This window comes from Aythya fuligula, chromosome 21 (assembly GCF_009819795.1).
Source record: "Aythya fuligula isolate bAytFul2 chromosome 21, bAytFul2.pri, whole genome shotgun sequence".
Lineage (NCBI taxonomy): Eukaryota > Metazoa > Chordata > Aves > Anseriformes > Anatidae > Aythya > Aythya fuligula.
In genome coordinates this window covers 1,709,383-1,732,479 of record NC_045579.1, presented here as the reverse complement: position 1 = coordinate 1,732,479, position 23,097 = coordinate 1,709,383, and the positions used below count along the sequence as shown (strand labels likewise).

The following is a 23,097-nucleotide window of genomic DNA, read 5'->3' as shown; positions in this document are numbered from 1 at the left end:
CAGGCCAAAGTATTTTTCCCAAAGAGTAGCAGAGGAACGTGGTGCCACATACTACCTGAGATGTTCTCCCAGGTTAATTAGGGAGGCTGCATCTGTTAAATGCACATGTCCTGATGGGGGAGTGTAAGTATTGAGTCTGGCATCGGGATCATTTTTATCTGAGATCATTGAAATGTCAATGAGCATATTAGGGGGGGGGGAAAAAAAAAAAAAAGTGTATTTCTTCCTGGAACAGCCTGAGAAAAGCAAACATGTTTTATTTGTGCATACACCCAGATTTGCTGATTTTTATCTCGCGTTTGCGATCTGTAACGCAGCCGCCCGATTCCTGAAGTCACCAAAATGCGTAAGCACCTGCTTACCTTCCAGCAGGCACCTACACGCTTTGCCGAATCGAAGGCTCAGCTCCCACAGGAGGCCGAACACCCGCCGCTCAGAGAAACCAGCGATGCCGCTCGGTACCCAGCGGCCGGCCGGTCCTCCCCAGCGCTTGGGGGGTAAGGAAACCGAGGTGCGAGCAGCAGCACGAGTCACGCTGCGGGGCGAGGGCGAAGCCTGCGAGGTGGCAGCGCTGACACCCCCCGCAGCGCTCTGCCTGCACCCCGAGGGCGGCTGCGGGGCTGGGGCTGGGGCTGGGGCTGAAACCGCGAGGGTCGGCGCGCCGGCGCGCCATCACGCGCCGGCCCCGCCCACCTCCCCCTCGGCCGCCGCTGATTGGCCGCCTCCTCCCGGCTTCGTTCCCGCGCTGCCATTGGTCGCGCCCTCGCGCCGCTCCCTCCCGCCTATCCCCCCGCCCCCGCTGGCGCGCGGCGCTCCATACTTGGCGATGCCTGGCGAGCCGCGCGCTGATTGGCGGGGCGGGAGCGGCGGAGGGGTGGGGGGGGCGTGGCCGGCGCGCGCGGCGCTGACCCGGATGTTCACTCCTAGGCAACGGCGGAAGGGGAAGGGGCCGCGGCCTGCTCGGACGGAGAGCGGAGGGGAACCGGGAGGCGCCGCCGTCGCTACCGCCCAGCGCAGCCCCGCCGAGCCCAGCCGCCATGGTGAGCCCCGGGGCGGCGGGGGGCGGCTCTGAGGGCCGGGAGGTGGAAGCCGGGAGGCTCGGCGGAGGCTGGGAGGAGGCACCGGGCCCCTCCCGGGGCTTCCCCGGGGCTGGGCCCGGCCCTCGGTTGTTGCCCGCAGGGGAGCGGCGCCCCCTGGGCAGGGCTCGGGGCCTCCCCTGAGGCGGGTCGGGAGACTCGGGGGGGGGCCGGGCCGCGCTGCTGAGCTCCGGGGGGGGGCTGCGGGATGTGGGGGGGAGCCGGGGGGGTGCAGCGGGGAGCGGTGCTGCCCCGCACCGGGAGGGGTTGGGGGGTTTCGGCTGGGAGCCCGGGGGTTGGGAGGCCGCGGTCTGGGTTGTGCGGGGTTTGCTGAATGGATCGGGCCAAGGGGCAGCCCTTGCGGTTTCGCTTCGGTGCCGGGTGTGAAGGGGGCTGCGGGCCCGGCAGGCTGAGCCAGCCCTCAGGGTGTCCAGCAAGGAGGGTGGGGGTCGGTCTGAGCGTGCTGGGCTCGGCCCAGAGGGGTGCTTCATGCTGTGTAACCCCCCGGGGGGGGATCTTCTGTTTGGTGTGGCTGCTGGGCTTTGTGCTGCTGGGGAATTTGTGAGTTAGGCGCTTCAACTGAAGTTTTTGAGGATGTGCAAACGCGGTTTGGCTTAAAAGCCACCATGCCTGGCTATCCGGCAGCATAAAGGCTGGTTCAGTAAACGACTCTTTTCTTACCTTTTACTGTGAGAATTTCAGAGGCAATGCTTTATTTTTTTATTTGAAACTGGAGATCATTGTGATCGCACCCCCCGCGCTGTGCAAGATGAAGCTCTTTAGTTTCAAGTGAAAGGTGAGGAGTGCCTGAGGTTCTGTTCTTCCTGAGCAAATGCTGTACCTGTCAGCTGAGTGTGGGACTGACAGGGTGGAGCATCTTGATTCTCCTGCACAACCTTAAATCAAGATGCCTGAAGGCCTTGTACATGAGACCTGACGGCAGAACTTGCTGTCAGGATTCTGATAAACTGCCCTGACTTCTGCCACGGCAGAAATCTTCCCAGGAAAAGACTTCAAGGAAAACAGGCAGGCTTCCTGTAAAATGGCAGTGGTGATACAGGCTTCTCCTCGAAGGGGATGCAAAAGCATGCTGTTAAAACTCAGCTGGGGTGTAGGTGTGGCTCTGTCCCTCTTTTTGAGGAGGCAGAACCCAAACCCCTCAGAAGTTCTGTGAGTACTCGAAGCTTACGCTGTCTGCTGATTTTTTTCACGTTCAGTAATGGAGAGTGGTGGGCGTGGGAGAGCTCTGACCAGGACAGCCAACACTGCGCAGGTCTCAGCTGCTGGGTGGGCTTTGGGTACAACCAAAAGCCCAACATTACATGAGTGTTGCGGTGCCTGAAGACCCGCTCGCAGAGTGGGGCAGCTGCAGCGTGGTTTGTCTGGGTCTAGACCAAATTCCTGGCCTTGGTGATGAGAGGCAAACGAGCTGTGCCCATGGCTTCAAACCTTACTGTCTCTTAGAGTCAATGTTATGCAGGTGGTACAGTTGTGGCTCCCAGTTCCAGCTTCAGTTCCCACCCAGTGTTCAGAGTGTTCCAAGGATCTTTCGTGTTAGTGCTACAAGAGGCCAGCACTTCCAAATGCTGCACATCAGGACTGAAATGGCTCCGGCACTGCAGGCTGCAGCAGGTCTTGGAGAAGCTGGCATGGTTCAGGGCGTTGGGTCAAACACTCCTCGGTGCTGCAGGTTTTCCAATAGCAGGGTAGAGCAGGCAGGGGAAATGTTGTGTCCTCCATGCTGTTATTTAAGACCGTCTCAAATCTGAATTGCTCCTGGTGAGTTTAAGGTGTCAGGAGCGTTGGCATTTCGGTCAGGTGCTCACTGAGATGGGGCAGGGCAATGTGTGAAGCTTCCAAACCATCCGGGTAGGTGCTGTCTCCTGTGCTAAAAATAAACTGAAAATACATTGCTCAGGGCAAAGCAGGACTTGAGACACTGCTGACTTGTGGAACTGAGGGGTAGGAATGGCTGGAATCCAGTTACACTTTGTGAAAATAAAAATCTTCCAGGTAATGTAACATACTTGCAAGTATTTCTTGCGCTATGTGGCTCTTCAGGAAAAGGTGACAATCTTAGGAAAATTTACAGTTTAATCAACCATAAATACAAATTGTCTGGTGTAGCTTCTCATCACTTGCTCAGAATTTGTGAGGCAGCTAAAAATCACCGAAGCGCAGCCAACGATGCAGGAGGTGACAGTGACACTTAGCGACTCTCTTTGCACATTGTTCGGAGTAATTAATGCTTTCAAGGTAGGGGATCTTTGTCTTGGGCAAGCACATTGCATTTTCATCAATAGCTTGGTTTTGTGCAAGTGCTACCAAAACAATACTGAGTGACTTGTGAAACTGAGCAGCTAAAGACAGCACTTCAGGACAGCTTTTATGAGCACTGAGTCCATCCCTTCAAAGCCAATTGTGTTGCTTTTGAAACTTTCACGCATGGCATAAGAGCTATAAGAGCTCAGGGCAGGTTTTCAGTGTCCACTCAAAGTCCTTTGCACCTTGTGCCTTCAGAGAAATGTCATCTGAAGCTATTTCGTAGAGTCCATGTTTTATTAGCCAAGTGTATGAGCTTAGCTGAATGTTATCTTAAAAGGTGAATTCCCAGATTAATTGAGTCAGAGGATGTTGTTGGGATGGGGAATACTGTCACTGCAGTGATGCTTCCTCTTGCATCTTGGCAAAAGAAATTAGCAAAAGAAAACCATTCTCCAGCTGAAGTTGTTCAAACGGGATTTCCTCACGTGGAAAATACACACACACACATACATCTCACCAGTTGGCAGCTGGGAGTCAAACAAAATGAAAGTACAGTTTCTCTTCTGAATGACCGTTTTCAATAGTTATTACTGCAGCTGAATAGAGGAGGGACTGGTTGGGAAGGCCACGTTGCTGCTGTCTTCCATTTCTAGTTCTACAGTTGCCAGCTGTCTTTCTCTCAGCTGAATTTCCCGCGTGCAGGATATCGGATGGGCCCGGGGAGGTGCGCAGCTGGGCAGCGCTCGCCTCTTTGCCTTTGCCTGGGTGGCTGCCTGCTCCTGAAGACTCCCCCGGCGAGTGCTGGTGTCTTCTGCTGCTTTGGAGGTGCTGGTTCCTTACTCTGCTAAATAAAATGATGGGGAGGCAATTATTTTCCTTTTCCCCTTGCACTGGTGCACGTTGCAGTCATGTTGCCTCAAGTTTGATTTCGGCTTACAGATGGTTTGGTGCCTGCTGGGGAGCCGGCACTTCTACTGGAGAGCCATGGGATTCTGAGCAGCATGAGCAGTTTAGGTCTGTGCTAAGCCCAGTTTTCCACCCCACTTCTCTACAACGTGATGTTTAAGAGCTTTTTTTCCAAACAAAGGATGCAATTACAAAAGTTTAAGATGATCAAAATCACGATGGTCCTCTGTTGACATGCGTGTTCTTATTCACTTGATGTGCGTTATAATTTCCCACTTTCCTCGTGATTTGAGCAAGGAGTTCTGGGGAGTTTGGAAAGCCCTGACCAAACCGTTTGTCTCTCTCCCCCTCCTAATGCACAAGGTCCCAAACTTGTATTTTTCCTCATCTCCTAATCCTTTGCCATTTCCAGGAAGATGGGGGGGGAAAAATCTCATATTAAAATATGGGATTTCAAATTTGAATTTCCATTGTAGGTGAAACCCATGTGCTGTGAAGGAGCAGTGAGTACATCTGAGCACCCTGAGCCTTTCCCCAGCTTCCCGGTCTCTTTAGCTATACTCTAGCACGGGTTTTAGTTGCTAATGAGTTACGTTAATTAAAAAAACTTCCCTAGCTTGTACATAAAGATCAGGAATTTGGCCCAATACAGTGGAAGTGCATGGCCATGTTAAGTATTTTTTTCTTTGTTGTTTCTGTAATGCCTTGCTAAGTACCTGATAGCCCACGTGCGAGGTATTGGTGTTGACACTGATGTGAAAGTTGTGCAAATACTCCGAGCAGATGCCTGATGAGGACTGGACTGAAATGGGTGATGTGTGTGGAGAACACAAAGCTCCAGGGGCTTACCTGAGCTGGATAACGCTGGGCTCCTGTCCCTGGGACCTGAGCTGGCAGCTGATGTCCACTTCTAGTCTTGGGTCTTAAGGCAGGGTGGTTCAGACCCTTCAAAAGGGCTTCTCCTGGGGAGTGGGAGCTGCTCCACATGTAGCAGGGGAGCTGCTTGCTTTTGAAATTTCCTTTATGGGGCACAGGGGTGAACACGGAGCAAGTTTCAAAGAGATTTCTCTGTTTGTTGGGCTGGGAGGATTTGTTACAGGAAGAAAATGGAGAATGCTTGAGAAAGCTGCTCTGCTCGTTTCCTAATTATAAAGTTGTAATTTTCCACGGGAGGTGCTGTCTGGGTAATGCCAAACACAATGGCAATCTAATCTTTTATCTGGATTTTTAGATACAACAAAACTTTTGAGTTACAGAATCAGAAATGAGATCTCTCTTATTTTGTGATTGCCCCAAATAAGCTTTTATTTAGTATTATTTTAATTGCGTTAGGTGGTATTTTGCGCTAGGCTTCCTAGAATGGTGGCCTGAGCTGTGGTATCAACCAGTAAGACAAATTTTTTGGTATTATCTGGTGCCGTTCTTGGGCCTTTCTCTTTTAGGATTTAGAACAAAAACACCCAGCGTGCTGTGAGCTCGTGCTCTTGTGCCACCGCTTCCAAGTCGGGCTGCAGAATTGCAGAATGTATTTGCAGGCACTTGGCCTTCTCATAAATTACCGACTTTGTTCCTCCTCTATGCAAATTGAACCTTCCTGCTTTATATTCCGCCAGTGTAACCTGTGTTAATTTTCATCGCGGGCTTGGTTTCAGAGTCCTGCCTCCTGGTTCAAACCCCCAGGACGCTCGTGTTTGAGCTGTGCCGCAGAGCGGGTCCTTGCTGCTGCTCTGAGCGTGGGGAGGATGGATGCCCTCCGGGTCCTTCTGTTACAGGAAGCGGAGCTGCCTCCTCTCCCAGTGGATCGAGGTGGAATTTCCAGCATGTCCTTGTTGCAGAGCGACCAGCCTGGGTGACAGCAGAAGCCGTGTTCGAACAACTTAGCAGCATCAGCTAGACAAGAATGAAAGCAGCCCTTAAGAGGATTTTACATGGAAGGAAAAAGGGTTGAGAACGCACTGAAGACACAAGCTTAGTGGTAGCCTTAAGCCACCAACCCACAACGCCATAAATAACATCTTCTTCATTCTCTCAGGGAATTTCATTTGTATTCCTTCGTCTGATGGTTTGTCTTCTCTGTTTGACAAAGCGCTGAGCTTGGAAGTGCCTTCCCCTTTTTGCTTTGGTAAATGTTGGGATTTTAAAAAAAAAAAAAAAGCTCAAACCACCAGCAGAGGTGGTTGGTGGCTGCCTGAGAGCCTGTGCTGGCAATTTGAACCGGGCTCAAGAAACGAGAGATGAATTTTTGTAAATTAATTAATTAAAAGGATGAGAAAGCTGTGAAATGAGGTAAAATATGCAGTCAGCTATAGCACGCTGACTGCAGCCGTGTAAAGCTCAGTTTATCCACTGAGCGCTAACACTGTGCAAACTTAGGGGTCGTTATGGAGACTTGTGGGTGTGATGCTGTGGGTGTGAGCATCTTGGCTCAGTAGCACGGTGCTCCACTAGATGGTCAAATACAGCTTTCACATAGCCATCGGTACAGGTGGGGCTGCTTTAGAGTGTGGTAAGGTGAAAATTGGCCAGATGGAGTAACTGTTAGCTTCGTACTAAGCTGAGGGAGAAATCTGACGTGGATTGGAATTGGCAAATGTGTGTTGGGTGAAACACTGCTCCCTTATAACCTGTCTCTGCTACTTAACTTGAAAAGCTTGGAAAACCATCGCATTGCTCGATTGCACGCTGTCTGTCTGCAGCTCTGCCTTGAGGGCAGGTCAGGCGTGTTCATAAACAGCAAGGAGAACATAAAAGGATGGGAAGAGTGGGCAAGCATAGGGGTAAAGAGTAAGGGAAGGAATTCCAGGGAACGTGGATGTCTTGTTCGGTGGAGATGTGATAATTTTAAGGCCCAAGTAGATGCAAAACCATCAGCTTCCTAGTTTTAAGCTTGAAATTCTTATCACCGAATCCCTTGGATGAAAGTGAACTGTCCTGCAGGCTTTGTGGTGTAACCTGTAAGGTACTTCTTGCTAGACACAAGCAAAAGGCATGTTGACCTACTTTTCTGACCTTTTAGGCAATCGGAGAACATGGAGGGATGAGGGCTAACTAGATAACCTCTCCCTGGCTCCTCTCTGCCTTGCCAGGCATCCAGTTACTTGCCAGAGTTATCTCATGAATTTACAACCTTGGCTACCAGACCTGGGGGTGCTGGAAAGCGCTGAGCTTGTGTTGTGCCAACCCCTGTGTGGGGTGGCGGAGCGGGGCACCTCAAGCAGCCCGACGTGCTCCAATTGTTTCAAACCTTTGTGTTAGGCTGTCAGTAAGCATGGCTGTGCCCGCGGCCACCTTGCTGCTAGAGAATACACCTCCCAGCTGCTGTGATAACGTGCTTTCCCAAATGGTTTTGATGTTAGTAAATTCTTGTTTTTAAAAAAAATAATCTAGGTTGCAGTTGGTTGGAAGGAGAACACGGACAACTGGGAACAACTTGCTGAACTGGGCTGTTCCTTCAAGAGCAAAATTCACCATTAAGATTGAGTAGTTCCTCTTCTGGTACTGGCTACGTTGATTCAAACAAAACAAGCAGGTACATAGGGTAAAAGAGCGTTTTGAAAAGATTACCTGGTGTTCCCAGGATAAAAGCATCACAAACACCGCATCGCAACCAGTGCCGTGCAGGATGACAAATGGCAGCGTTGAATCCGAAGAGCTGTTGTGTTTGTAGTGAGCAGCGTCAAGCTTTACAAAAATAAAGTTGAGGAACTTCCTGTGTAATCACACGCATCTGAAGTTGCCCGGTGTGAATGCCCCGTGCGCTCAGCCCCAGGTATTCCCTCATGTGGCTGAAACAAGTGGCTTCTCGGAGAGGTCCCAAGGTCTGGTACCTTGAGGCTGCCCTATGGAAAAGGGGCTGTAGCTCCTGATGGAATCTCATTCGGTTATCTCCTGATAACAGCACGGGCTGTAACGCAGAGCTCCTTCAGTTCCAAGTGCTGGCAACTTCTGTCTTCCTGCAGAGTTGTCTCAGTTGCTGCTGTTTGAACTCTTGCAGCACGCTGCTCTTCCTCCCAGCCCCAGAACCTGGCTGGCCTGGTGGAACTGAGCTCAACTCCTGGCCAGCCTTTGCCAAGGGTACCCAGCAGGGTGCTTCCTCCGTCATATTTGGATGGAAGGCAAGGCACTGCGGATGAGAAACAGGTCATAGGGATGGGGAGCTGCTGCAGACCTCCTGTTAGCTTATTTCAGAGGCCGAGCTGACGCTGGTGGTCAGGAGCAGTAGGTTTACAGTGAGAATGAAGTGGGAGGATGGTGACGAGGGAGCATTAATCAGTAACTTGGGATACATCTGCAGGGCTGAAGCTGAGAGCTGTGTGATGCGATCTTACAGAGCTAACAGAAGTTTCTCCAAAGAGCTGACAAGACCCTGTCGATGATTTCCTGTCGCAGGCACTGCAAGAGCTCCGCTAGCCGCGCAGCAGTGATCCTGCCTTCGGTGTGAGTCAACGTGAGCAGGCAGCTGGGGGCAGGAGGGCTGTGAGGAGGTGGCTTCACAGTTCTTCAGAACGCAAGATTTCCTTGCCTGCACAACCCCTTGGTGCATGCCAAAGTATTTGCAGAGCCACCAAGTGAGTGAAGCGTGGCGCTGACTTAAGTGATAAGGAAATATCTAGGGGCATCTGGAGTTACTCGATGCATCAGGAGTTACTCGATGATCATAATACTGAGTGGTTCCACCAAGAAGCAGTCTGGGTGTCTGTCTGTTGGGGTGCGTGCGTACTCGTGCTCAGCCCGACATCTATTCTGATAGTGAAGCTATGGGGCAGACATACCAGCTTCCTTACAAAGTAGCTGCAAGATCGGGACAACTTTTCGTAGCTCAGGGCTGTGCTGTAACAGCTTTGTTTTGCCTTTTGTTTGGCTAAGATTTCGTATCTATAGAAATATCTAACAAAGACAATGTTGTTTTTGTGGTAACCAGACTTAAACTGGGGGGAAAAAAATAACCACAACTGTTTTGCAGCAACAGTAGCCTAATTAAATTTCTTAAATGTTACCCGGAATAGTTGGTCAGCTCTACAGTCAACTTCAGTGACTTTAATCCCATTTATTAAAAGTTAACAATGCAGCTTTGCAGACGAGCTTTTCTGTGTGGCTATTTTACTGCCGTTCCCATCTCACTCTTTCATGTGGGGCTAATAGATTGCATATTCACTTGATGCCATGATTTATTGGGAAATGACTTTTTGCAAACTTTACGCTTCACAGGAATTCTTGGCAGAAGATGAAAGCTGGTAAATTACATTGTCATGTTTAATAAATAAAACATTGTTTCTGTTACCCAGAAGACAAACACCAGTGCAGAAATCATTAGTGCTGGTGGCAAAAGGTCAAGATGAATGGGCTGTTCCCAGAAAGCCTTGGTGCTGGTCCACCCTGCTCCTCTGTCGGTATTTGGTGGCTCTGTTTGTTGGGCAGGTGACAGATTTGCCTTGGATTTTGTATGAACTAGAACAATAGATGGTAAGTTCAGGTTTGAAAGCACAAGTGGGTTTTGAACCCCTTTTGATATGTCCTTGCTGGGGAGAGGTGCTGAGCAAGCACGGTGCTTTCTTCACTGTGCTGTACACGTGTGGACGTGCTGGCAGGAGCTGAAATGGACAGGGGGCTCCAGGAGATGCTGAGCTCCTGCCTCTAAAGCAAAGAGCGAATGACAGCGTAATGGCCTGCTCCACGCTATCGAGGTTGCAAGTTTTTTCTCAGTTGATGTAACGTCGTTTGACAAATAGTTGTTCCATGAGACTGAGCTTCTTAGTGAAGTAGTGCAATGGGCTCTGGTTTGTTCTGAAACTGCTGGATGGAAACACCGTCGGTGTGGTATAATCCGCTCGGTAATTGCTTCGGAGGTTGTGCAAGGGTGTTGGGTAGTGTTCCATCAGTGCTGAGCAGTGCTCGCTTGATTTGGTGGCCAGGATGATGAAGTCCAACACAAAACAGGATTCAAAAGACACTTGAAAGCATCAGCTCAAAGGTAAAGAAACAAATGAGGGTTGGGGAAAACGCTGTGCGAGCTTTGAAGACCTTGAGTACAGGAGGAAATCCTTCGGTAGTTGCTCCTGGATGACCATGGCCACTCGCTTCATCTGTCTAGGACTTGCCTTAGGTGTGCTGGCAGCCTGAAATAGTGATAAGTATCCGATGTCACTAACATGCTGGTGGCAATGAAACTTAAGCTGCCTCATTTGCTTTCCTTCCCGCAGATTATTTTAGTTCCCCATGCGACCCTTTGGAGCAGACGTCTAAGTTTCTCTTCTCCTCTTTGCAGAGGTCCTGCAGGGATCCCTGGGGAGCGCCTGCCTTGCTGAGATTAGCACAGCTTAAATTTCTGGACCGGGGCAGAACAAAAACTGCTCAAAGCAGACCTCTCGTTTTTTGACAAGCGCACAGGTGTCTGCTGGTGTGTACGGCAGAGACCTGAATCTAGAAAACCAGCCTTGAAGGTGTTTTTGGTCACGGATCGGCACTAGTACTGCTGCTTCATGGCATGCTCAAGTCTTCTGAAAGGGAGAGCAGTGTAAATAAAGGCAGCGTGTTCTGCAGGAGAACATCTCTGAAAAGGAGCTGCTGATGTAAGGCTGTGGTTGGCTTCTCATTTGGAATCTGTGGAACAGGCGTTCTCAGCAGCCAGTCTGCCTTGTTCTGTCTTGACCACAGCAGCAATGTAATAGCAAATCGAGCTAAACGTTGGTATGGATCTGATGTGGCCACAATTGTCAGAAGGTAAAAGCCCCAGAAAACATTCTGACTGGAGGGGACCAAGCTACGAGTAGGCTGAGGAGACTTTGTCTGCATCAGCATCGTGTTCTTCCAATGATCTTTGATCTTTTATTGCTATCCATGATGCAGCATATCTTCAGCTTTTACTACACCTGATTACTTCTTAACTCTGCTGTGGGTGTTACTCCCACTAGTTCACCTTGCTGTCGGGAATCCCAGATTTACAGGAATATTGCAAGTGGCTTTAGATAGGATCTGCCAGAAGAGGGTTAACAGCTGAAGGAAAAATCATGTAGGAAAACAGATTGCAAGGACGTGCAGTTGAAGGAAGCATCATGGATGCAGAATTTGGGTTTCGTGGGTCGTATGGAGTTGCTCCCCTTCCATCTAGTATCAGGAAGTGAATGCTGACAGCCTCTTGTGCTGGGAGCCAGGAGGGGAATCCTGTACTTAACATACTATGGAGCTTTTATTACCCACGGTTACAATAATTCAACCCTGTGCTAAAGCTTCTAGCAGTGACACTGTTCTGCTGTGTGATTTGGAAAGGGAGTCTTCTGCCTCCTGAGCTCTGCACGTTGGCAAGGAGCAGCGTGGCAAGCAGGATGGGAAGCTGTTTATCTGTTTCAATTAAAAAAAAAAAAAAAAAATTGAGCACTTATTGAGTACCACAAAGCTGTAACATTAGTCAGACATTCCTGTTGGGAGAACTGACAGGAAATAATGATTTACAACCTGGGGTTTGTCTGCAACATAAAAGGAAGAAGAAAAAGTCATTTGCTGGTTGCATACTTCTGGTCCTGGATTAATTTACGAAGGTATTTTGCTTGTAAGCCGACCGGCGATCAAAGCGGCCTGATGTGCAATTGCTTGAAATTGCACAAGTTAAGCAAATGTTTTATTTTTGGTGTCCCTTTGGGTTTTTATCTTTTATTTCAGTTCTCTGTAAATTGAGATGCTTGCTTATGCTTGCAATTGGGGTAACTTTTCCAATGTGGGCATTTCAGCCCCAAGTCAGAAAATTCAGCTGATAAACAACATGGGCACCCCTGCCCAAATAGTGAATGTTTTCACTATGTAGGGTTTTTTTTTTTTAACCTTGATCATCCCTTCTGAAGTACTTTTTAGGTCAGCCAGCTCTTCTAAAGTTGCATCAGAGAGTGGAGAAGGCATGGGCCAGGGTTTGTGTGGAGGTGGTGTTACCCTTCTGCTTCTGGCTGGGCTGATTTGGCAGCCCCAGTGCCTGAGTTCTCAGGAAGGGCTAAGAGAGGAGAAGCTGCCACTGCAGTAGCACTTAACTATGTCTGCTGGCTTCTCCTGGTTCAGAAGCTAGCTCAGGGCGGTGTTAATGTAGAAATACAACACAGAAGTGAAACCAGTCTGGTTTTCTTTTTGAAGAAACTGCTTAATTCTGTTTGTGCTCAGCAATAACATAAGCAAATGAGCAGGAACCATCAGAACAAAGCAGTGAAGACCTGGGAATGAAATCTGCTGATCTATTAAATCTGATAGAGAGAAACAAATTCCTGCTGACTGCAAGGCTGGGAGCTTGAAGTGAAATCTCTTACCTGCTTTCAAATACAGTGGCTTAACCTTTAGAACGGGCAGAGGCTTTGTGTAAACCCTCTTGTAACACCTGGAGTATTGGGTAAATCTCAGGTGGCTGGCAAGGGAGACGTGGGGAAACTTGTGAATGCAGTCTGTGAATTTCGGTAAGTTTATGTAGTGCAAAGCTCATACAGAGAGATTTGTGAGGAGAAGTGAAAAATGCTCGTAGGTGGTAGCGTGTCGGATTGCTGCTGTCTGCTGAGAAGGGAAACCAAGCACAGCGTCTGGGGGGTGCTGCCAGCTCCGCCAGTGCCACGGGCTTCCAAGGGCTTTGGGTACAAATCTCGGCTCCTGGCAGCTGTGTTTATCAGGAGACAGTTCTGTGTAAAATGCGATGCAAACGAGCTAGTTCTTCCCTCAGGCTGGTCGAGCAGGCTTGGGTGCCGTGAACTTGAAGGGCTGTGTGAGAAGCAGAGTTCACATCCAGGGTGTCGCTGCCCAGTGCTGTTCTGTGCTGGGGGACCACCGAGTGGCAGCTCCTCTGTGCCCCGGGCCCCTCGCCTGGAGGTTGCGTGCTCTAAAGCCAGGGAGTCAGAAGGAAGTGCAGCGTTTTGCCTGCTTTACGCGGTCTTACCAATTTTTGCATGTTCTCTCGTGGTGGCTGCCTACAAATGTGAGGTCAGAGGAGTCCATTGCTCTTACAGCAAGTGACAACAGCCGCTGTCTGCCCCCGTTTCAAGTATTGACAATGGAAACGCGTTGGTGTGTCGCACAAACACACACTCCTTCTCAAAACAATTAAACAAAACTCTGGTAACTTCCTGAGTTTTTGTGGTTTCTGCGCTGAATGGCATCTGTCCGTGCTCAGGGTTTGAACAAAATTGCTTTTGTATGAATGGAATGAAGAAATCACCTACCCGTGCCTTTGTGCAACTGTATACTTTGTGCACTTGTATAATAAATGTTTTTTACGATGTCTGTTTTGATTTGAGCCTCAGTGCAGAGTGCTGAAATGACCAGAGACCCGGGGCCATTTGAGAGGGTTTCTAACTTTGCTGTACTTAACGTGTTTGCAAAAGACTGAAGGGAAGAGCAGGATGCAGGCAAAGGAAGCTGAACAAACACAACTACTTCTAGAGACGGATTTATAACATTTTGCCCTGCAGTAGTATCCTGGGAAAGCTATAGCAGATGCTTAAGTGGAGATTGGAGATAGCCAAATATCTTAGAGGAAATGTATTAAGGAGCTTTCATCTAAGCTAATATTTTCAGTCTTTGAGATTCCTGTGATCTCTTAAATCCTTCAGTGACTTGAGCTGTAATAAAACTTCATTTAGAATTTCTGTCTGAACTCCCTACTCCTCCACAGGAGCTCTGTGCTGGATGAAACGGAGGAATGGTGGAAAACGTCCTCGTATCACGTAAACGCTAAGCTCATTAAGTCCTGCAGCCTCAAAGAGCTTGGCTCCAAGAGCGGTCCAGCCTGAGAGACGGCCTGTCTAATCACCTTCCCAGCGAGCAGGGGGCTATAAGCCTCTCCGTGTCCAAAGGCAAGAGTTGTGTAGCGTTTCCTCTGGAGATCTGTGAGGAAACCATGTCTTTAGGATGCAATTTACTGTGAGAATTCAGCAAACGCACACCAAGAAAAGGTGAAGTTGCAGAGTAGAGACGAGTGGGCTAGGTGGATGGCAGTGAGGTGAGGTGAGACATCCTGAGTTTCCCAAGAACTCCTTCCTCTTGCACAGCTTGTGTAAGGGCTTTGTGGGATTTCCAGGTGCCTCTAATAACATGCCACTGGCAAAATTGCAGGAAAAATACGTTCCTGGGAGTGTTCTTTCCTTTGTAAATACAAGGAGTGTGTGCGGCTGGGTTTGACGCCTTAGATGCGATTCCTCTGTCTTTGTGATTCCCCTTAAATATCCACAGCTACTCTGGATACTCCAACTGGGACCGAGGTTGAAACCAAAGGGTATATGCAACCACAGGCCTGGTTTTAAAAACCTTACTTCACCTACACTGAATGAACAAGGAGCAAAAACTACGAAGGGGTACATTTACCTGTTTGGTTAAGTTGGACATAACAAATATATCCAGTACCGAAAGGCAGCCCTGTGCCCTGTCACGTGTGCTTTGTGTTACCTTTCTGGTAGTGCCAGCGTGGATTTATGCTGGCTCGAAGTGACCGTATAAGCACAGAAATAGAGCAGAACCTGCCTTTATTTCAGTCCTTTAAGAGGTCTGCTGGCAAGCCATTTAAATGCTCTGCAAGAAAACTGGAGAGTCCTGGTGCTCAGCTCTGCTCTTACCTCATTGATAGCAGAAAAATGCAAAAACTGTTGGTATGTGCTTGGCTATTTCGTGGTGGTTTTTTTTGGTTACACACAGGCATTTCTGCCAGCTATGGCTGAACCTCTAAGAATCCGTGCCTTAAACAGTCCTGCTTGTCTTCCTATAGCTGTTACTGAATGTACCATTATAAGGACGGTCAGTCCAAATTCTTTTGGTTAATCCATAAAATGCTGCAAATGCAGAAGACAGTCCTTCATTCAGATAGTTTATTTCAAAATTACCATACTATTAAACACCAACTCTGGTTTAATGGTAGTTTTTAACACCATTTTTTCCCTAGTTTTTTTATCTATCAAACAACCCCAGCTGGCAGAGGAGGATGGAGCACCTCCATAAGTGTTCCCACGGTCCCCAAGTGCGTAGTGTGACCATGCGACCATGTGCCAGCTTTCCTTCCTTGATGTGTGAGATAGCAGGAGGTAAAGACAACACGTGGCATGAAAGGTCCCCTGCCAGGGCTTGGCTGCTGGAGCTGGGCAGTCATAGCCCATCTAAATCACAGCTTTCCCTGGGGACTAAAAGGTTAATAGAAAATAGTGAATTTTCCCTTCCCTCTGTTTGAAGAAAAGAAGGATGTTGCTGTTGCTGGGGAGCTTTCTCCCATGAGTTTCTAATTATGCCTGTAGGTTATGCCTCTACTCAAGCCTGGATTGATGTTTCGTCTTCATCTGATCTTAAATATTAGGCCCCTCCTGGGAAGAGGACTGTTTACTGTGTGGAAAGAGAGAGGAAATAATTTGTGACTGCACTCGTGAACAGTATGTGGAGTGGCTTCCTATTTCTGACCCCGCTAACTACGCAGATCTTAGCGCGGAGAAAAGCAAACTGCCCAGAGCTCGGAGCCTCGCTGCTTGGTGGTGCCTGGGGAGGCTCCAGCCCCTTCCTGGTAACCTCCAGTCACCGACCATCTAACAGAGATAAGGAAAAGGTGTTGAAAAACCCAGCTGTCCCTTTTTCCCGTGAACGATGGTCAATTCGTCAATTGATCTGTGGTCGTTTTTTGAGATGAGTTAACTTCGGGCTTGTTTTGGCCAAGAATTTGCTCGTCGCATCACCCAAAAGTTTAAGGAGTGTGGGGGCTGAATTTGTGTGACTTGAGCATCGTTGCTTCGATCGCAGCAGGTGACTGCCACAACTTCAGTTCCTGGCATCAGTGCCTTCTGTTTTTCAGGTCAGAGGCTTCGACATCCAGGAGACTGTTGCGGGCAGATGAGTCAATGCCTAAATGTCTGTAGAGCCGGAGCTTTTCCCAAACAGGATGTCCTAAAACTTAAACTGGATGAGATATAAACACCAGCTCTTCCAACCCAGCTGTCCGACTTGCTGTCTGTAAAATATTTATCTTTTGATAGTGAATGGGCAGTGCCTTTTTGGAACTGTTTTCATAATGGATGGCTGCTAAACGGAGAAATCCCTCCTTTCCTCAATCCCTCCTTTGCTGGGGTACAGATTAATTGCAGGATGCTCAACTTCCCCCTGCTGCTCGCTGGTGTGGGGGATGCTACTTGAATAAAGCGATCACATAACTGCTGTATTAGTGAAGTCTTTCTTAAATACAACTTTTAGAGCTTGGCTGAACATAGGAAATTAAATTTAAGCTCATTGTGTACAGGTAGCTAGAAATAGAGAAGTAAAATGAGAGGAAGAAGTGGTGAAAACAAGCTTGCTGTGCCTCAGCTGGATGGTGACGTGTTGGTCAAAGCAGCATGCAGATTTTGGGGCACAAGTTTGTGGGAAAGTGTCTCTCTTATATGCCTTAGTGAGAAGGAGAGCTAAAGGTTGTGCCAAGAACATGGTTCTGCTTATCAAGTGTCTGTGATGATGTCTGTGGCAGGTTTTACAACTCTGAAATGAATTTTAAGCTTTTTTTGTGGGTGGAATTGGACGCAAGGCCAGCTGCAACAAATACTATTGGGATACGTTGCTGCAACTTCTCAAAATATTTAAAGCTGAGGATTTCTCAGATACAGATTTTGGTTTGTGTTGTGTAGTGAGAAGGAAATAATGGATCTTACCTTTGTCTGCTTGTTTCACTTTTTACCAAAAAAAAAAAAAAAAAAGCAAAAAGCTGAAGGAGGGGGAGAGAGCTCTGTCTGAATAGAATTTGCCTTGCGTACTGGTTACCTTCAGCTGAATGGCACAACACAGATGAGGATGTACTAAAACTGCTTCAGGAAAAGGAACTTTCAGTTCCCTAACTCTGCTTATTGTTGAGGTAGCATGGAAAAACATTTCACTAAACATTTGCACAAGTGTGGGAAACAGTTTTCAGTGGGATCTGGACTCCTCTCCATCAACAGGACGGTGTTAAATTGACGGCATGGCACAAGCTTAAGCTGTGTCCTTATGTCTGTGCTTTAGAACGGGTTTTGCAATACCAAATAAATAATCATCGATCAAATGGAACTGAACTTCATTGAAATCTATTTGTGTTGATATAAAGCATATTCCTGATTAGAAACAGAAGCTGTATTTGTCGTATCAGAGGAGCTGACGAGCACTGCAGTTCTTGTGTCTGTGAGTGTGATGTGTTTGTCTGTATGTACTGTGACCGAGGGATGTTCTTGTTTCCGCAGAGTGACCAGCAGCTGGATTGTGCCTTGGATTTGATGAGGCGTCTGCCTCCGCAGCAGATAGAGAAGAATCTCAGTGACCTCATTGACTTGGTGAGTACCGGATGCTCTAACCAAATGGTGACTGAGCCCTAGGCATGACAAAGATCTGGTATGTAAGAACATTTTCTAAAGCATCTCCAAGGTATGGTGATCTGTGGTTCTCTCCTCGTGTTTCAGCAAGGTTGAAGAATGCAGTAATTGCCCAAACAATGTCATGAATCTACGTGTTTATTTTGGGTAAGCCAGCAGGTACTACGGTGTGTGCGTGGACATCCTTTTGGATGAAGGGTCATTAGCAGCTTTCTTGATGAAGTCATCGACAGCTTGGAGGCTGTTGTTTAAAGCAGCTGGAGTGGTTTATACAAACTTGATGCGTGCCCTTGCACGTGTGTACAGTCTCCTGCTAACTACCTGCCAGCCTGCAGCTTGACACAGGACTTGTGCTGCAGGTGCAGCGGGTGTGCGATGGCACGTGCTTCAAAGACCTTCCTGAGACAGAGCATTTCAGGACTAGAACACCGGGGTTCTGGAGAATGCCCCAATCTATCTATAAATTATGTCCTACCAGGTATTCTGCAGCTCAGTGAGTATCCTAATAACTCCCAGCCTGCTGTGTTGTGCTGCTACCTGTTTTCTGCTTGACCCTGCAACATTTACTTCCCTTCATAAACTGGTAGTAAAGAAAATTAACTTAAGACTTATAATGTGCACAAGTGTCCTTTTTCAGATGCATCTGATTCAGTCACGTATTCTGTGATGTGATGTGTTTTTGATTTTATAATAGGCTAATTGCTGACAACCACAACTCCCAGATCCCTCTCTGAGGGGCTGCTCCCCAGCGTCTCATCACCCCGTCTGTACGTAAAGCCAGGGTTGCTCCATCCCAGGTGCAGGACCCGGCACCTGCTTTTGTTAAATTTCATGCGGTTGGTGATCGCCCAGCTCTGCAATATGTCCAGATCTCTGCCTTTCCCCCCTCGACAGAGTCAGCAACTCCTCCCAGTTTTGTATCATCAGCAAACTTACTCAAAACACCTTCTAGTCCTACATCCAAACCACTTATGAAAACATTGAAAAGAACTAGTCCTAAAATGGAGCCCTGGGGGACTCCACTGGTGACTGGCCGCCAGCCTGATGTAACCCCATTTGCCACAACCCTTTGAGCCCTGCCCATCAGCCAATTGTTCACCCATCGTGTTGGTTTTATTCATCTGTGTGCTGGAAATTTTGTCCAGTAGGGTACTATGAGAAACCATATTGAAAGCTTTGTTGAAATCCAAAAAGATGACATCAACTGGCTTCTTTTGGTCATTAACTGGCTTCTTTTGGTCGACTCGATGGTGTTACCAGAACAGGAAATTCAATTTGTTAAGCAGAACCTACCCCTCAGGAACCTGTTGGCTGTCACCTGTGACTGTGTTGTCCCCCAGGTGTGTTGCAATAACTCTGAGGTTAATCTCCATAATTTTACCAGGCACTGATGTGAGACTGATGGGCCTGTTAGTTACCAGGGTCTTTTTCGCCCTTCTTGAAAATTGGCACATTTGCCAGCTTCCAGTCTACTGAGACCTCTCCAGATTCCCAAGACAATTGAAAAATAATTGAAGAGGTCCCATGTTGACATCAGCCATCTCTCTGAGCACCCTGAGACGGATCCTATCGAGCCCCATGGATTTGTATGGATCCACATGGAGCAGCAAAACCCGCACGTGTTCAGGGTTGGTTGGGAGTTTTCTTTCCCACTATTGTGGTCCTCCAGAGTACCCATGGTCTCAAAGCCCATCATCGGTGTTGAAGACAGAGGCAAAGAAGGCATTAAACATCCCTGCTTTGCCTATGTCCTTGTCTGTGAGGTGACCTTTCCCATCAAGTAGCGGACCTATGTTTCTCTGGTCCTTCTTTTTCTATTCACATACTTTAAAAAGCCCTTTTTATTGTCTCTCACAGACCTGGCCAGCCTCAACTGTAATTGGGCTTTGGTCACATGAATTTTCTCCCTACAAAAGCAAATAACATCCCTGAAAACAGTGTGGAACAGTTTCCTCTGGAGCAATTTAAGGTATCACTGAAATGCAGATGTGATCTCTATAGAGACTGCTGGATGGGGAGCTGTGAAAACTTGTTTCCATTGTGCAGTGCAAATACATGGCTTATGCTTAACAGTTCTCTGACCTAAGCTTCCAAACGTGGTGCATTGGTTTGGCACAGAGCTGTTAGGCCTTTGAATTAAGCCTTTCCTCCTACCTTCTTGTGACAACTACGTCCCCTTTCTGTGCAGGTCTGAATTTTATGCACGAACCTTATCCCAGAGACATTAAAAACCTGATGGTTCTGCAACTACTTGAACTAGTACCTCTTAATTAAACCCTTTAAATAGTATCCAAACTGTTTATCATCGTTATACATAGAAGAGTGGCTGCTTACTGGGGAAAAGTTGAGCTGAGGAGGTCTGTTACTAAGTGGAATTGAAGCTGGTGTTAGTGAGCTTGGGAGGAGTCCTATGGTGAAAAAGCTGGCTGACATAGATTTATCAAACTCTATTTAAATACTGCGTTTGGTTACACAAGCCAAGGTATAGATAAGAAAGCTCTGTGGGTGAGGAAGGAAATTATTCCCTGCAGGAAAGGGATTATTTTTTTACTTGAAACAATTTCCTAATTGGCTACATCTGTGCCACCAAAACTCTTGGCAACCTAAGGCATCATTTTTGTGGCCGTTGCTTGAGGTGGGACACAATAACTAAATCCTTGGTATGATCTGGTGTGACATGGCTATTTTTCTGATGGAATTTGGGGGAATGAAGGGATATCAGGGTTTAAGCAACTCTAAGGACCGACCAGAACAATGACTGGGGTGAGGAGCTATGGTAAGCTTGGCTGTATAATTGGTATGAGGTTTTTCTAATGACTCAGAAAATTGCTAGTTCCCTCTAAATGTTGGAATTGCTTTTGGATGGTGCTCATTAGTGCTCTACATGCTTAACAAGGACATCACACTGACTGGGATTTTTTTCATATTGGGAGCGTAACGTGAAACAGACCGGTTTGAACCATGTGTATTAAGAGGAGGGTCCATGGCATTCCCACTCTAGTTCCTGCAGTCCCTTCTCAGGGGCGGAGGTGAAATAACGTGTTAAATCCAGTACGGCTTCTTTTTTGTTGAGACATCTGTGGACCTCTTCTGCAGCCCACTCTCAGCCTGACCTCCACAAGACAGAAGTCTGAACTCTGTACAGGAGCATTACACGCACTGCCACCTTGTAATAGTTCCAAAAACATCATGAGCCAGACTAGCAAATAGTTTTTTTGACCTTTTTTTTGGCAAGTTTCGTCTAAACCTTTACAGCTGATGGTTTTTATTCTGTTTGCTGTACTGTTACCAGACAATAACCTCCTTGAAGTAAAAGGCCAGGCTACAAATAAATGTGTGATGAGCATGAGCAGGTTCATTAAATTTGTGATAGAACTATAAAAGATGGCACGCTGACTTCTGCTTCCTTTGTGCTTGGTTTCCTTGCTTCATTACACTTCTATGCTGGAGTAAACTTGAAGCAGAGGCGTGAGTCTTTTTTCCCTCGCTGTGTAAAGTGTGGGTTATTTCTTGAAGCCTGCTTACAGCTCAGCTTTCTGCAGCCTTTCTATAGGAGCTGATCTGCAGGCTGATGTGTAACTTGCTGTTCTTGTGCTGATTAAGACAATGGAAGACAACGGTGATGACTTTATATGCAAAAATATTTCCAAAACTGATATAGGAAGAGACTAACACCTTCCTAGGTTTGTAATGCTGCTTAGGATTGCTGTACTAAGTTCCCTGTCTGAGGTCCCTGTTACTCTGTCTAAACTTTGCTTTTTAATGGAAGAGCATCCTGGTGCCAGTAAGAATGGATGGAGTATGCTCAGGGCTGTACATCACTGCCCCCAAGTGTTGAGCTGACCAAGGCAAAGGGTCTGGACTTGAACACAAAGTAAAAAGGGTGGGTAGAAGAGCACAATTTTTGGGTCATTGGCCCTCATCAGACCAGGCACTTTTCTTTCATTAGCAAACCAGTTTGTGGGTTGCCCTTTTACCACATCTGTTGTTGCTTTTTCCAACTGCAGAGTCCTCAATTAGAGTTCATTAGAGACCTTGTCAATCACAGGACTCCAGAAGTGCAGGCTGAAAGCAGTTGTGTGCGGTGCTGGTAATGTGCCTTGGCATGGGACGCTCTGCTTGGAATCCAATTAGTCCTTATTTGTAAATAGGCTACTTGGAGGCTGTCAATGTGCAGGAGGACTTTGAAAATGCTACAAAAAGCGTTTAGTGTAGGCACATGCCTTTTTAAGGACAACTAATTTAAATTAGAATAATTTTCTGTAGAACTCTGGAAACTGGGGTGGTGGAAGGCTCGGGGTGTGTACCTGTCAGCCAGGTCTGGAGGGTCATTCATTTTCCATGAGAGGAACATTACCAGGGATTGCACTGCTCTGAGATGGAGCTATCGTGAGGATACCCCAACCAATAGCACTTGTAGCATTGCTACACACTTAAAAATCTGTATCATGAATACTGTCTCTCTTCCTTACTGCCTCAAGTTCCCCAGCAGAAGTTGCTGCTGTTGATGTTCTGTGCTTACGGAAGTCAGTTGTGAACCACGTGTTCCATCACGTGCTGAAAGGAGAATATTAAGGGGATTTTCTGTGTGGAAATGCTTCTTTTATCAGTTGACAGTAAGGCTTTGGTTTTGCTCACACAAATCCCACTGACTGGCGTGAAATAAGGAGGCTGGTAGAGTGGGCAAATGGTTCATACTGAACGATCAGAATGATCTTGGAGAATTGTCCTCCTGTTTCCTTTCTTTGAAGGTGACAGTTGTGCAGTCAGTTGGTCCTCATATCCTTTTAGCTGTTTTTTTCTCCTCAAGAGAAGCCTCCTCAGCTCTCAGGCAGTGCTGTGATGGAGGATCTCTGCCAAGGACACCTTGGAAGCACAAGGCAGGGGAGGTGAATGTTAGCTGGGATCACGCCTTCCTGAAGCCTTTCTCTCTTCAAGACCTCTTCACTGGCATGGCTTGGAGGGGCATATCTCTGGGAAGGGTGGAGGATGGAGACCGGATTTGTTGTGCTCAAGGGCCACATGCAGGTCTGTGTTAGGGTTGCCCTGATGGTTTTGGCTTGGATATGGAAGCTGATGTGCCCTCGGCCTTGGTGAAAGTGAAGCAGGTTCCTCTCTAAGTAAGAATTTCCTGCTGAATGTTTAATTTGGATGATTGCCTGTCTGTGCGCACATAAATGAAATGAAAAATCTCGCTGACTCAGAAAAAATCAGATGGCTGGCATGAAGTGGGAATGGGGAATCATCCTTTCAAAGCTGGATCATGAAATGGACAAGCAGACTCACCAGGAGAGTTGGGCTTGTTCTCAGACACAACTTTCATCTCTTCCCAGTAGGATCGGTATTCAGATAATGTTCAATTTATTCCCATTTTTCTTCAGTGTTAAATGTGAAAGCCTCTTTGACGTAGAGAATCAAGTTATTGTTGCCAAGGAAGAAATAAGGCTAAAGTTATTTATTGATAAAGCAATCAGTAGCTTCACTGCTTCTTTTTTTTCAAGGGTAATTTGTACTTAAAGATTTGGGAGGTA

The 23,097-nt window shown here is 47.5% G+C and overlaps 1 protein-coding gene across 2 annotated transcripts in view; it reads left to right on the top strand.

Moving 5' to 3' along the window:
• Window positions 1–916: 916 nt before the first annotated feature.
• CAPZB (capping actin protein of muscle Z-line subunit beta) overlaps window positions 917–23,097 on the top strand; it is a 62,274-nt gene continuing 40,093 nt past the window's right edge. For both annotated transcript variants that reach the window (XM_032201375.1, XM_032201374.1), the window contains exons 1-2: window positions 917–1,040; window positions 17,438–17,527. In XM_032201375.1, the coding sequence (XP_032057266.1) occupies window positions 1,038–1,040; window positions 17,438–17,527 (93 nt within the window). In that variant the 5' untranslated portion in view covers window positions 917–1,037. The remainder of the gene's footprint in view (window positions 1,041–17,437; window positions 17,528–23,097) is intronic.